At 32.9% G+C, this 16,478-nt stretch overlaps 1 protein-coding gene across 1 annotated transcript in view; it reads right to left on the bottom strand.

Moving 5' to 3' along the window:
* Positions 1-2,096: 2,096 nt before the first annotated feature.
* The window catches only part of RPGRIP1L (RPGRIP1 like), a 61,576-nt gene continuing 47,194 nt past the window's right edge, over positions 2,097-16,478 (bottom strand). The window contains exons 22-25 of the mRNA XM_031615150.2: positions 15,990-16,173; positions 10,942-11,026; positions 8,119-8,252; positions 2,097-4,869 (exon numbers count right to left, since the gene is read on the bottom strand). Of these exons, the coding sequence (XP_031471010.2) occupies positions 4,766-4,869; positions 8,119-8,252; positions 10,942-11,026; positions 15,990-16,173 (507 nt within the window). The 3' untranslated portion in view covers positions 2,097-4,765. The remainder of the gene's footprint in view (positions 4,870-8,118; positions 8,253-10,941; positions 11,027-15,989; positions 16,174-16,478) is intronic.

Raw genomic sequence — 16,478 nt, 5'->3', positions numbered from 1 at the left:
TTGTAGCAACGTAAGCTTACATGTAAGTAGTCAGAATACTCACTGGTTGCATGATAGTTCTTCAGAACTAGACAAACTTCACATTTGCAGTATTTTGGGTATGGTTTTTTTTTGTTTGTTAATGCTTGTTCATTTGTTGCTGTTGTTTTTTCCCATTTTTTTTACTTTTTTTCTTTTTCTTTTGTAGTAGAAGCACAGTAAACATTTTTCCAATAGTTTTTCATGGAAAACACAGTTCTTGCAGCTTTAATGCAGAAATCATTTGGCATTCAATGAGAATGCTGGTTTGTCTAAACAGAAAAGAGATTATTTTTCCAAATCCAAAAAAACCATTAAATAACTCATAGTTAGATTCCATGCAAGACCTGTCTTGCACTGTTGCAATTATTGATGTTGGATTACAAAAATAATACATAATTTGATACAGGGAATGGGTATGGGCAGAGTTTCCAGGCTTAGATCCTTGTTTCTTACAGCTTGTGGAAGAAAGTTTCTCTGTAAATCTAAATTCCATTTGTTAAGCATTAACGAAAAAATGGCAAGAAGAGCATAATTTCAATGCAAATATGGTCTTGTTCATTTTATCTCATTTATATTACTCTTCAAATAATCTAACACAACAAAACCAGGAATAAACCACAGTAAAACCGGAAAATATGTTACAACTACAAATCTCAAAGAAAAATATCTGAGCAAACCAAATTGTCAGCAAAACCAGCTAGTTTCTGTCAGCTGCTGACTAACTGAGCAACATCTTTAGAAATAAGGAAGTTTTAATATCCGTAAAGCCTACGGATTCAAGATTTACTATGAGTTTGGTGCTCAAAAATTAAGACCCAGGTCTTTACTTTATATGTGACTTTCACAATTTTGTTCTGTGTCAAGATTACATTACAATAAGAAAAAAACAACCCTAAAAATAAAAAAATTCAAATACTTCGCTTGTATAATTACTTTGATTAAATCACATTACGCAAAGTTACCCCATCCCAACTGAGAAGATGCAAAGAGAATTTAAAAATTTGCCAAAAATAGTGGAAAAAAACTAACACAGCATACTATTTTAAAGCAATTTTTGTCACAAGCAGAAACATCAATTTGGATTTATATTCTGTACTTAGTTTCATACCTGCATATACAGACATCCAATTTAATATTAGCTAAAGGACCTGTACTCAGTTCAATTAACAAAAACTGCATCACACACAGTAATATTAAGAAACTCTTATTAAAAAATGGATCATGTTGGAAAATACATTGGGAAAACCTGATGAATGATTCATTACCATCACCTACATTAAATCTTACCCATATGCAATTTATTTCTCTGGTTTCAAAAGATGCAACATGAAGCTTATTGCATTATTGTTAAGTCTTAAATTATTTCTCAGTTCTGATAGAAAACAAGAAAATGAAATTCAGCAGCTCATACTTAGTCTTGATATTCTGTGACCTCCTGGGTTACAATACTGTATTATTATGCCTTGAAACAATAAAGAACATTTTAAAACAATATTATTAACATAAATATTGATCTTCAGTTGTAGAGGTTCTATCATAAGCAAGTTATTATTGTCATTTTGTTGTTGTTAGGTTATATCTACTCTTATAAGCATATAATTTGATAAACTGAGACTTACTGTACAGTAAAATTGATGCACAGATGTTACCTTGTTTCACAACGTACTTGCTTTTATAATGTTCACCCCTAGGTTATAGGTTGTAACAGGTTAAAAGAACATTAAAAAGAGAAATTTTGAGTTAAGTTTACAACCTATATACCCTGGACATCATGAGAACAGAGGAATGGGAAGATGCCAGCAAAGCTAAAAGATGTAACAAGTAAAGGCAAATGATACAAAACGACAAAATAGAGATTATCTAACCCTGCCCACATCAGTTTATAAAGGAGCACTGTTGGCATCTTTCCTCCAACTGACACTTCAAAATAAATAAATAAATAAATATGTGGTACAAAAGTATTTTAATTAAATAGCATTTTAAAATATGGCAGTACGCAGCATCAATCAGGTTTCTTAAAATACAAAAAGAAATGTGTTACCATACTGCACACTTAAAAATATATATATATATTTTGCATTAGACATATATACAGATATATTTTTTCTGAAAGCCATTTATAGCTAAAATGTGAGCAAAGCAGTACTTGATTACATCAGCTTTCCCTGTACAGCACAGAATTCGTTCTTAAGGTGTAAGAGCACGTTGGAAATACAGACTACTTAATACAAGAACAAAACTTTCTCATAAGCTCACGTGCTTATGTTGCATAAGACAATACAATCCATCTGTTGGATAGATGCTCACTGAATATTATATCTTGCTTAGTAAAAAAACATGAATAGAAATTAATTTAAACAAACAAAAAAAACCTAAAAACCCAGATAATAGTGAGCTTTACAAAGAAACATGCTTAGGAATCTGAGGCAAATTATACTTGTTAATGTTGGAGTCACTGAGAACAGTTAACACAATGTCACCAAATGTCAACTGGAGTACTTTGCAGTAACTTACCAAAGAGGTCTGTGTTTAATGCATATACGAATGCTTGATTTCTAAGTTTTCAGCTTCAGATGGTGAAGATTAAGTGCTAAGGGTGTTACTGTAAACATTTAAGTGAGATGAACATCACTGATTTTCCAATTTTACCACATGGTTTGTTTCAGAAGAAAACAAGCACAAGTTACATACTCTCCTGCAAGTCAGTAAACAGGCACACACAAAAAAAACTCAAGACAATTTGCTTCTTTGTTTATGTGCAGGATATTTAGTTTGGTTTGCAAAGTATGAGAAGAATAATAAGAACCTCCTGGCAGAATACCACAACGAAATTTCTAAAAAGCCACTCAGTTAATCTCGGTGTTGAATCTAGCTGTTTCGAATTATTGTGATGTATAGTAACAGTCTTATTGACAATATAGATGTACAGAGCCAAAAAAAGCTAGAAATAGTGGCCAAAATGATGAACTAACAGCCAGCCCAAATGACAACAAACATATGGCCATTAACCAAAGAATGGAGGGGTTTAGGAATGCAGCTGTCTGTGGTCTCCTGAAAGCTCCAGAGGAATGAAATACTGCAAGGATTGGCAAAGTCTGGATGAGAAGTACTACTCCTGAAGATAGCAGGTCCTAAAATGGAGTCAACCATCAGTTCACGGTGGAATTTAGAGATTTCTGTGGTCAGAGTATATTCATTCCAATGGCCTCATAATGTACATCAACAAATTAATATTGTATGGATGTCATTTCAAAGCCTACTGAAGATGAAGAGCCATTACTGAAGCCATTAGAGCACAGATGGTTCAAACTATATGCAGATATTCATACTTGCATTTCTGCATTATAGCTGCTTTTTTTTTCCCCTCCTGTTGAACTGTAATGAATTGTCTCATAATCTATTCCATCTTCTTGCCATTAGCAGGCTTTGAATGTTCACAAATAGGAGCAAAGAACTCATTTTCCAGAGCTTTAATCACACAAAGAGGGAATGCCTAATTCTCTAAATGAAATGGTCTGTGATCACTGAAGCAGAGATTTAATATATCACGGCAAATTAGGTAGATTTTAATAAATTACTTATCTCTCTGAATACTTTACATATGCTTATGAAGAAACATAGCCTGTTTGCAAACAGTGGAAATCCACAGCACATAAAATCCTTTGAAGAAAATGACAAATAAAAAAGTAAATTAAAAAATGAAATGTATTATATCCTCGTTCTCAAGAGACAATCCTTTTGCAGCGCTGGTTCACAGCTCCATTAAAAATATCAATTAAATCCTTCAATGAGATTGGTTAAAAGCTAGAAAATTAACTTTCCAAGATAGACACTGGTTATTCAGATACAACAATTCATTCCGTGTCTGATAGAAGTTCTAAAAGTGATAGAAAACAAATGAAATCACAGTTGCTTGTCCCTACAGCTCAAACTAGGTGAAGCAAAATCTGATACTTTATGGCTTCTTTTTGTGCTTTGACAGATGTTGGCTGAAAGTAAATCTTTTACTGTATAGAAAAATTATTGTGCCTGCCCTCCCCCTACTTCAAATCATGATAATCATAAACAGCTGATTATAATGTTAGCGGAAGGGCAAAAGTTAGTGAAAAAAAGGTTGCCGTAATTTAATAAGTCTTCCAACTAGCTTCATTTTTTATATTTAATTGATAGGAACTGTATGCATCAAAGAAAACACATACTGAGATTTAATGTGCATAAAATGGATATTAGCATTTTAAAGAGGCAGATTAACACATTAATCCAAGTAATTTTCATATATTGCTTTTAATAAAATCTTCACAGTATAAAATTCTTAATGAGGCTAATCACAGGCATTCCATTTAGCGGGGTGATTAGGGATAACATAAAAGTATTTTTAATCAGTTTTCTAAGGCTTATGGTTTTTTTTTTTATTAAAAATTAAAAATTTGACTTGCATTTTTATTACTGTTTTATGTAGGAAAAAATGTTGAAAATGCAAATAAAGCACATCATTCAATCATGTCGGTATTAATTATTCACAAGGCGCTGTCCACTGTGGGGAGATACTCAGCCTTAGGGGGGAAATATAAAAACAAACAGACCGAAAAGTTGACAAAACTTTATTATTATAAATTAAGAGTCCTTTTTATATAAATTATACATTAAATATACTCTAAGAATTATGAAGATCTCATCTTTGAAGCACTAACAAGTATGTATTTACAGAAGAAACTTCTGTAGGCAAACTTCCCTTTCATGCCTCCTAGTCATCTTTGCATTCCTCGTAGACTGAACGCAGTGCATGGAGGGCTTCCACTGTTACTCTAAGCTTACCAATTATTGCACTATCATCTTGCGAATCAAAAACTAGAAAGGAAACATCAGAAAACAGCATTAGTAATTTAATTTAAGGCTTTGGTTTTGTTCTGATAATTTTGCTTAGGATTTGGATAGATTAAATGGCACCTAGTATATGCTGAAAGAACAAAAAATAGCTTCCAGATCTGGCACTCAGCCCTACAAGGTTTATAAAGAAAGCTCTCAGCCAACTTCCTCATTAAAAGTAGTAGCTAGTACTCAGCCTACTGGAACCTGGGCACTCTAAGAACTACAAAGTGCTTCAAACAAAAACATTTGCATTGGAATTAATTTTCAAGTAAAGAGAACTTTCTGTATGAAAACTGCCTATGCAAATTGCTTATTTTTCATAATTCACAAATACAGATATTCAGATATCAGAATCCAAGCTATTAGAGACATACGCACATATGCAAATACCACTGAGTAAAAGACAAACAGATGGATGTATTTTGTACAGTGAGTATATATATTATACAGTGCATATATGACCAGGCCAAATCAGCTTGGAGAGCTATCAGTACTTAAATGGTAAATTGCTTCTGTCTATCTGGTGCAGTGTAGGCTTCTTTGTGCTGTAAAATAGCAAAGTATAGACAAAGATGGTATTTACCCAAGACTGACTAAACCATTTAACTACCTTCATCTTTGTGCATGTGTATTTTAAAGTAGTATTTAAAATTTTTATTTTACAGAAATTAACTAACGTGATTTACAATTGCACTCTTCTACAGTATCTACATAAGCCCTGAGGGCCACATTCACTGCTGCTTTGATTAAAAACATGCTAACAGTCAAGAATGAGGTTACTTCCCATTCCTGCATAAAAAGTAATGAGGCTGTCTAACATGACTCTAGGAGGAATTTGACTTAAACCAAATAATCTTGACAGCACATCTCCTCAAAGCTATGTGTACAGCAAAAAAACAGCAAGGTTATGTATTTACTAAATAGATTGGGATAAATACTCTGGGAATGTGCAGTGATACTGTGTGCTACAATGCCCAGACTGCTGGGACAGCCAGAGTTAATTTCAGGGAAAGAAAAACAAAGAATAAACGTTCCATCATTTACTTTGCTGACACAGCTATTAGACGACAGACTAGATACTATTTTTAGAGATGCAAACAAATTTTGTATATCCCTGAACAAACCACTCAGTGAAATGCCAACCTGAAGAGGAAATTTCAGTGGAGACCATTCTTTTTACTTATAAAAATAGTAGAGTAACTGTGATTGAAAATAGAAAATAGTATTAATTCATTTCCCTCAGTTTTAATATTGTCAAGTTACCCCCAAGACATACTATCATATGCCTTTGTATATGCTCATTTTCATCCAGTCCTCAAAAAGTATAAAGGAAGTTTAGAGCATCTAACTTTTAAGAAGGACTAGAACAGCAGTGTCCCATTGCCATTGGCAACATTACCGTAAATCCATATGAAAAAGATACTAATAGTCAAGGGTGTGTGTTTTAATTATCAAGAGACACTAGAAATCTCCCTCTTGGAATAATCCAAACTTTGTATGGTGAAAAAGAAGCCAATATTATTTAGTTTGATTTTTTTTTTTTTTAAATCCAGTCCATTAGCTAAACTTCATAAGCTTCAGTAGTATTTTACTAAGAAATAAAATTAGTATCTGCAGGAATGGGGAGATAAGAACAAGAATAAACGTATTTATACACAGTATTATTGCTTTCACAGATATGATATACATAAAGTTAAACAAAATAGTTTGAATACCTTATGACTGTAGGAAGAAATGTTCCTCTCAACAGTGAAGCAGCTGGCACTACATAATACTGATTACCTAAGACAACTAATACTAGTGTTCTTCTTATTCTAATAATTACCTCAGATGATAATTGAGAGTTTTAAGAGTTTTGTGAAAGATGATTTTCAACACAATAAAATAACACGTATGTCACTATTAAATCTTATCAAATAGGAATGATGACAAAACGGCCATAAAATGCACAACAAAAACAAATTTCCAGTGAGAGACTATGAAATACCTTTTTGGAAGAGATACAATGCCTGTATAACTACTTGGAGAAAAATGACCGGTGGAAAAAGAATTAAGAGGTTCAGTCACAGAAAGAACTGCATCAAATCTGTGTATTATTTTTCCAGGATATGAAAATTTAATTCTTCGTAGAATTCTTATTGTGTTCCTTGAACTTTGATAAATACTTTTGGTATTTTAGTAATGGCATAGATGCAAATCATGCATGATAATAGGAATGGATAAGAAACTATTTCTTTCCCTCACTATTCAGCCCATCACTCAAGGTATGGTAATCAGACATACGAGTGTAGAAGTATTAGTGCAGCTTTTGACCGGACTAACAATTCCTGTTGTTGTTAAGAGTGATTTGCAAGCACAGGCACACTACTTCTGGTAATCATGCTGCTCACTTACCTTTATAGGAGATTAACTGTTAACAGATACACTCCCAGCTTATTCTTTACTTAGCTTTACATAATGGAGAAAGAATGGAGTGGAGCAGGTGATGACAAAAACAATGGATAGTCCTGTTTCTGCTACCTTGGAGATCAGAAAGGGCTAAGCCAGACACCTCACTATAAAAAGACCAATTAACCTTCTCTGCTTCATAAAAATGTTATCATAAGACACAGGAAACAGAAGGTTCCACACCTACTCACCTCATCTTGCTTTAATAAGTCACAGTGAAAGTTCAGTCACAGTCTGTTACAGAAGAAATCTTACTTTAAACTGCTAGACCTAAACCAAAGCCACTGGTACTTCATTTTGACCAGAGACATGTTTTACACAGAGAATGCAAACTTAAGGTAATCCGTGGATTATAGAATTACTTTAAGCACAATACAGAAATTAGCAATACAGTATTTGTTAACACAAGTTTTAATAACAAAGTAACATATATTTACAGTCTTTTTGGATGAAACATACTGTACAAAATAGAGTCATAGTCAGCAGGCATGTCCTTGAAGTTCTTAGGTTTTATCAACTGATTATTCTGAGCTGAGTATGCCATTTTTTATTTCCTTTTCTTTTTTCCTTCAATTTACATTCTAAGTAATAACAAAATGACACAGTTTTGAAAATTTTGTAAACTAACGGGGAGATCTCTAGTTGATATTAAGAAATTTCTTATTCAGACAATGTCAAACAACTACTTAGACAATACTGCTTGAATTTCTTGTGCAAAGAAGAAATTCAAGTAACTACTGGTTTCAGTAAGGTAACAATAAAGTAGCCTCTAAAACTTACCAAAAATATCTTGCTCAATGACATCCCTTCCTTTCTCAAATATCTCTCTCAAGCTGACATAAGCAAAACCAATATCTTCACATTCAAGATCCTGTTTATCTTCTGGGGGATCACTAACCACTGTAAATAGTAGGCTAAGCAAAAAAAGAAAAAGATTTTTACCTTCAATAGGGCTTAAAATCAACTAAAAAACATATAAAGAAGTCAAAAAGGCTCTATTTTACCAGTTAAGCATAAACCAGATCTCTCTATTAATGATCTGCAATGTTCTCAATAAAAACAATAGTTTGAGAGGCCCTTTCTGTCACATTATCCCTCCCTCTTTACCATTATTTAGCAGTAGTGGAAGAACAGAAGTCACTTAGTTTCTTTACATTTTTTCCCATTCATAAAACCAAGTTTATACCTATGGACTTTTAGGTTTTTCAGAAAATTAATTTAAACAACATTTTAAAGTAGTACGGGGTATTTTTCTTTCTTTTCATTTTTCACACCACCGTCCATACCATTCAAGCTGGCTGATGTGAAGAACTAAAAGCAACTGAATAGCAATAATACTTAGTTTAGATTAAACATCATCTATGTTATGTTGGCTAAAATCTTTGATAGCAAAGCTTGTAAGAGAAGTTCCACCACTTCAGTTCACTCAGGCCATGCTTAATGAAAGTGTTCGGGCTTGGATGTATGTATTGCTTGTTATGAAGTACAACTTTTCAGCTGTCCCCAATTATAGTTCTTTTGTTTGCAAAGTAGTCTTGGAATGTGTTAACTGGATTCTTTTTGAAATGGTCAAAACCAGACGTGCTCCAGAAGTAGCCCTGCAGCATTCTACTGCAAAAAGACATTCAGTCAATAGGATCAGCTGGGAGTATTATGAATTGTAAAAATCATCCCAAAATCTATATATAGTGAATATCAGACCATTAGCAACAAACATGTTGCTCTAGAGATTCTCTCCCACTACTTGATAACACGGACATAGCCTTAGTAAATTCTAATCCATGTATTTTTTGATTTTATAAATGATGTGAGGCATGAGATGGCATGATCACGTGTAGTGTATCTATTTATGTCCTAATATGGAATTAATCACTATGAGTATCGTTTCTAGCAACATTTGTGACAGTGAGTTCACCTGAAAACATACTACACAGTTCAATACACTTAATGTACTATCACTGCTCCTGTAAGATGGCACAGTACAAATATCAATAAAGTGTAAGGCTAAAGCACATTGGGGCAGTTTTCAATGATATTTACATCCTTGATAACTGGGTTTTGTGAAGTTTAAAGCTTAATGTTAAGTTCAGTTCCTGCCTCAACTGAAAAAGCTCTCTGATATTAGTTTTGTAAGGCCTGTGATAGGAAAGGTGTTGAAGATATAATTTGACCAGGTTTAAAAATGCACAGAACCGAAAAGATTTGGTGTATAACAATCCTTCCATAAATTTTGTTTCTTGGTGGTAGTCTTGCTAGGCTGGAATGGAGAACTAGTCTGGTGATGGACTTCCTGCCTTGCTCAACACAGTCAACACAGAACCAAAACTTCACACAGTGAGAACAAATAAAACAACCTCTGTAGTAACATTACTATGATAGTGACAATAAAATATGAATGCTTTTCTGGAAAAAGAGCTTTCTGCTGTTGTTGTACCTTATTCCATAAACAAAAAAAATTGAATTTTTCAACTCAATCTATCTACAGTAGATTTGGTAAATATTTAGTACAGACATTGCAGTATTTATAGGTGAAATCGCAGCCTAAAAGACTAGTTAGTTTCCTTCACTAAATTATCTCCAAGGGGAAAAAAAAAAAAAGAATATTCTGTCCTCTGTTTTATTAAACTCTTAATAGAGTACATTATCTACTTTTCTATTCTATATGATAAAACCAGCCTCCTGCTTGCTTATGTCTTTTGCATCTCCAAACTTCAGAATTCTTTTTGTGATATTTTCCATTCCCACAAGGATCATTTCATGGAGTTCCCTGCTCCATTTCAATAAAATCTATTTCCTGTCGAAGGCGTGAAACTTCGCTTTAGAAGGGAAAAAGAATGAAGAGGGATCACCCTATCCTACTATAAAAGTGAATAAAAAGTATTTTAGAGATGGACAACTACCCCTACATTTCAAATAGAATCAACAAACATTCTCTTCTGCAAATTAAATTTATATTTAAATTGATAATGGTTCAATTTCTTTGTTAAGATTTACCTTCAAGAGTAAACAGAATCAATATTTGTTATTTATTTACTCAAAGTAATGTGCAAACTCAATTAAAAATGAATAAACAAATAAACAATTATTTTATTATTAGCTCAGACAAGACTAATTTACACTTTATGATATGTATATATATATATAATAGCCAACTGCTGAATCAAATTATAAATAGGTTTTTGGAAATTCTAGGGCTAAAGAATATTTTTTAAAGCTTTCACGCTCTTAATTCTTTAAATTCAGAAAGCAAAAGATGTACTACTCTGCTATATGTGGTTTTAAAATTCGTTACTGATAAGATGCTGATGATAGACTCACGCTCTTGCAAATCAAGATTGTTAACAAAAATCTCAAAACATAGCACTAAACACATAACACAACAATAAAAGAGACAGTGATATACCACACCACACAAACCTACTCCAGGGAAGAAACACGTATCAATCACCACTGCAAGACGTAGGTAATGTTCCCAGCTGAAACAAAATTCTGTCTAGTTCATTAGATATGTCAGCATAGTCAAGGAACAAGACAAGCCAAAAGGCAAACCTTAAGCATTCTTCATAAAGATCTTTTATGGAGTTTTTCTGTGCTAATATGTACCTGTCAGTTTTTAGATCTGGCTTTTGAAGTATAGACTTGAGATGCTCTCTTCTTGCGCGATTATTTGCCTTATCCACATGTATCACTGCAAAGCAAATTGGAATTAATATAATTATTTACAGAATATTTTTCATCTTCTACAAGAAAGATCATGAAGAAAAGAACAAAGAAAAATAAACATCTAATTCCCTTGTCTTTCCTAAGGAAAAGCAATAATGCCAGAATCAAATTTGAAAGGTCATGTGATCTAATGGCATGTCACTGGCAGGTTTATGTGCATACTGTCAAAAAAGATACAAGCAGCATCTTAGCATGCCACATAGCTGTCATTTTCTGTTAATGGCAATAGCAGTCATGATTTTAAAAGCCAGTGGTCTTTACTGCTTTGTATTTGAAGGGATTTACTGTATTTTCTTCCACTGAGGAACCTAGTGATAATGATAACTTATGGCAGAATGCTTGTCCTTTTTGACAGCCTCAGTAATTTAATCCTCCTTTCCTGCCACAATATTTCAATAAGAGGAACAACTAGACCAATGGACTGAAGAAAATCCACAGCCTGAGGAGTATGTGTGAACGCTCTGAAAGCCATCTAATGTTTTCCTTTATGAACCAGCATTTATTCTTTCTTCTTTTATTTATTTATTTATTTATTTTTTAAATTTTTACCACTAATGTGACCTACAGCAAAAAATAGTCTTGCTTTGGAAAAAAAATAATGAAAAACAGAGTTTTAGGAAAATTTTTAGGAGGTTTTTTGGGCATCTTGTATTAAGAAAGTTGCTTATTTCTTGCACATGCTATCAACCAACAAGTATTACAAGAGATTAAACTACTCCAAAAGATTATTAAAAGCCTGTCTGGGAAAACTGAAAATCAGTATTAAAAGAACTAGTAAAGCAGTTGCAAAAATGTTTGAGGACAGAGGTAGCATGAATATAGCTCTGAGTAATAAACATAGCTCCTAGGAATTTTTTTTTTTTTTTTTTTGCGGGCAACTCAAAACAGGGAGTTAGAAATTTGTCTCTTTTTAAATTCCATAATCTTTATTATTCAAGTGCTTCATTTTTCTCTAGTAACTCTTTAACTGAAGTAAAAAAGCAAACCAAGAAAAAAAACAACCCACCTCTCTTTCCTTCTCCACATCGAATTAAAGTTTATTTCCCTACACATTGGTATAAAGCTTTAAATTATTCCATGCTCTCATATGTTATCCAAGTAAATTTGTTTGTTTAACAAAAGTTAATAATTTTACCAAGATGCAGAGTAATGGAATATAGATATACAAAATAGAGATAGGAAGGCTCAGATTAATTCCTTGCAAAGGAATTTATTGAGGGTCATATCTCTATCAAAGAGTTCTTCTAGGAAGCATATCTTGTAGAGCCACCAGTTTTCTCCAGAGCTGCTTCTCAACTCTTAGGGAATCATCAACTACTAGAAAGTAGTTACTTAGAGAAAATAGCCAGCACTTGAATCATACAATGAAAGAAATCTGCAAATCAGGACCTTTTCCCCTGCTAGCAGGGAGCAAAGCATTGGTTCTTGGATTCTTAAGTTTCTACCCACAATATGGGTAATTTCTTGGACAGGCTAAAAGAAGCTGTTACTGCCATCTGCTATTCTTTTGGGTAAGTGCATGACTTTCCACATGTGCTAGCGACTCCCATGGCCAAGTACACTTGGGGCCATCACAGGAAACGATGGGAGGCAGCAGGGAGACAGATGGACAGACAAGGAACTTCAAAGGAGCAGCCACATCAACAGATTCTTCCTTTCCCCAGAAGAATTCAAACTGGAATTTCCTAAGTTTGCTAATCCTGTATCTAAAATAATTTTAAAATGGAAGTCTATTTACAAATCTAAAGAATGTGAACTCAGTGAAACTTAGGCTAGCAAGTAAAACATTCAACACAACAACTTCTTCCACATCTGGGGAAAAAAATGATTAACCAGAGCAAAAAGGAACTTACATTTTTACGTAGTGATGAATAACTCGCTTTCATATCACCCCTTAGTACTGCTTACCGTAGAATTATGATGGCTCCAAAGCACAGAACATCTCATGTTTCTATCCAGTTAATTGCAAAAAATCATTCAACATTAACTTGTGACCGTTTGCATCTAAAATTATCATTTCTAAGTTCATCCTAAAGTAGCACCACAGTCTGAAAAACTACAGCATCCCTGAATCTCACTAAAAATCACTGCAATTCTAAATAACAACATAGTTGATTGTGTTACAGAATACTACTTCCATAATGCAATTTCTAATAGAGCTAAATGTGCATGTGATGAAGCAGAGAGAAGTTTATCACAATGATAAAAGAATGCCTCATATTATGTTGAGCACTAATGGAAAAAAGGAATAATCACTGTGAAGCACATCTACATTTCTGTTATGAAATTTTAACACTCCTTTGGTCTTTTTATACTCGTCCTTCAAGGTTGTCCACATAATCACATGTTAATTGAGAAAACTTTTTGATTAGCCATTTGATTTTTGATAAGCCTTCTTGTACATATTGCTCTTGTACATATGAACCAATGAAAGCAAAAGATGTTGAACAGATACAGAAACAATCTGGTTTTTTTTTGAACAAAAAAACCTGAGTCTTCTGTATCAGCTGAGATATGTATAAAATACTTGAGCTGCTCAAATAAAAAATAAAAATATTTGTAATTAATGATTTTGGAATACTTACAGATGTACATAGAACACCAGATGTACTAGAACACTAACTTTCCTTCTAAGTGCAAAGCACATTTCTTTTTCCTGATGCAAATCTCATTTTTATTAAAGAAAATATTCAATTAATCTCAAATATTCAACATGTTGAGTTCTAACTAGACATAACAAGACAGAATTAAACAAATAAAAGATGCTGTGAAGCTATAGTAAACACACACGGATTTCATTACTGTTATCTTGCTGGCTTTCTTTCCAACTGACAATGTCAAACAGTAGACTCACCTCCCCCCTTCTGCCACCACATGCAAAGCTAATTTTAAGCAGAAATTGGCAGACCAACATGTAAACCAAACTCCACAAATAACAACCATATTACTACAATACTGTGGAATATAATCCTGGAGAAACTAAGACCAAAACCACTTTCTGATATTTATTTGTTAGAAAATTTTAAAGTTTAAGCAGTTCTACAATTGTAAATAGAGCAGCAAATAAAAAAGCAGTTATGAAGCCAAATTTTGATGAGCAGAAATAGTACAATATAGCTAACTACTAATAGTACAATATAGTTAACTACCAGTTCAGAATTCATTAGTAATTACAGACTCTGCAAAGCATGATAGTGTCTTCCAATATCACAGCTTGAAATATATTTAAATTTCATAATTGTCTGAAGGGGCTGTAATTTCATTCCTTATTCATCACTGGTTCTTCTTTCCCATTTTTAACTTATCAGTTCTAACTTTATTATGTTTTGCTAGTTGTACTTTGTGGAGTTAATAATTAAAAAATCTAATATTATGCTTAGATCATATCCAAAACATGAGACTGGGTAAGAACTTTTTTTTTAAAGCTGTCTGAATGTTTTTTACATGCCAAACAATGACAACTCTAAAAGGAAAAGAAATCAAGTGCTAGACTGCTTTTGTTGGCTTACAGTGTTATTTCAATGCGGTTTTATAAATTTCATTTCAATAATTGCTTCCTGTCTAGCATATTTGGATAATTGTTTACAGCAGCTAGCAAGATGAATACTGTTAAACTAAAAGTTCTTATTTATCTGATGCCTTATTCATACGTCTCACACGATGACAGGACTCCCATTTGTTTAAATGGAAGTAAGCCTCAGCAAATGAAATGCAGTTTGTAGCGTTCTCTGGCTTTTGTTGTTTGTTTTTCCTAAAGCCATACAAAGATTAGTGTCTTCCTCAAAGTTACAGAAATTAACTTAAAGCATTTTAACCCATCCTATATTTTCCCTCATATGGGCATTTGCACAATAGCAAAGAAAATTCTTGATGCAACATCTACAGGGGGTTACAGTCTTCAACTTGGGGGTAATTCAATAGTTTGTGAATATTAAAAGGATGTAAAATAATGGAAAAAAAAATCTTTGCAGTCTCCTTCTAAAAATCAGAATTATAGTTTTAAAGATCTGACTGCAATATGACTTACAAAGCCACTTAAAAAAAAAAAACCAAAAAAACTATTTTCAAAAGAATCCTTAACATGAATGTCTCTATTAGTGCTGTTTCCAAATAACAAAATGATTCATCTTCTCCAAGATATTCTCAGTTAAAAATACATTACTTCATTAATGCTCAAGACAACATGAAGCACGCAGACCAAGTCTTAAATGTAGTAGAATTTAAGAGAAAAAAAAAAAAAAAAAAGGTTAATGAATAAGTTGATATACCATGGAATTGCTGGAAAAATAATTAATAGAAACTGTTCCTCAATCATTACAACAGTTCTTTAGATGCTATTACCATAAATTACATTATGTATTGACAAACCATTTTCAGGTGCTTTTCAGAAAATAGCATGGAGGATGCAAGATTAAGTAATTTGAAGAATACAACAAGGTATTAGCGTTAAACACTGCTGAAGAAACCACTTCAAAATGTTCATACTAAAGGAACACTGAATAATCCCAAGAGATGGTCAAGTCCAATTTCTCTTTTGAACTGTTTTAGTTGCATATAGTTATAGGGAATGCTCATCTGCTGTGTCATCAGATAACAATAAAAACATCTTTTTTTTTCAGAAATAACTAATTTGAGTTATATGAAATCTATTTTTCAAAATTCCAGACTAACAGTATGCTTAAATATGCTGTACTATCATCATTTTTACAGAAGCATAATTCAACAGTTTATTTTTTACTAGTTAGTTGCAACCCTAGCATTTCCTAAGAAAATTTTTAACAGTTCTGAAAATATTTGGGAACCAAATACAACTGGAACACAAATAAATCCAACTATCATATAAAGGACATAGACTTTACTGACAGGCTTAGATTTAGAAGAAAATTTAAAGAAGAAAATAAATCTGATTAGAAATTCATTATACTTACCACTGCTATAGTTATAGTGAACCCTCTGTCCACTTGGTGGTTTCGGAAGTGACACTGGGGTCTCTTGTGCAGTGAAATTGTAAAATCTGCATTCTACAAATAGTTGTTGTATTGTTTCATCTTCTACAATTCGTGACTCAAAAAGACCAAGTGATATAATTTCAATCCGGATTTTTTCAGTTGCCTATTTAAAGATAAAACACAACTACGAATTATTTTTCATATCTTGAAGTTTTAACTAAAACACATAAACATACACGTGTACAACATTGGGTGTTTTGTATAAACACCGGCTGATTGATTTTGACATGGACAACACAATGAGATTCTAAAGCCCCAGGGTTTGAAGTTGAGAGTATTGCTGGAACAGATACTGATTTACAAGTGGTGTTGAAAACACTTTTTTTTTTTTTTTTTTAATAGTCATACTCTGCTAGAGAAGGATAAGCTGGGGCTATCTTAATACATTAATGATATCTGAACTACAGA

The sequence above is a fragment of the Phasianus colchicus genome, chromosome 13 (genome assembly GCF_987193195.1).
Source record: "Phasianus colchicus chromosome 13, bPhaCol1.hap1.1, whole genome shotgun sequence".
NCBI lineage: Eukaryota > Metazoa > Chordata > Aves > Galliformes > Phasianidae > Phasianus > Phasianus colchicus.
The sequence above is the reverse complement of the archived record's forward strand: the minus strand, read 5'-3'. Positions and strand labels throughout refer to the sequence as shown.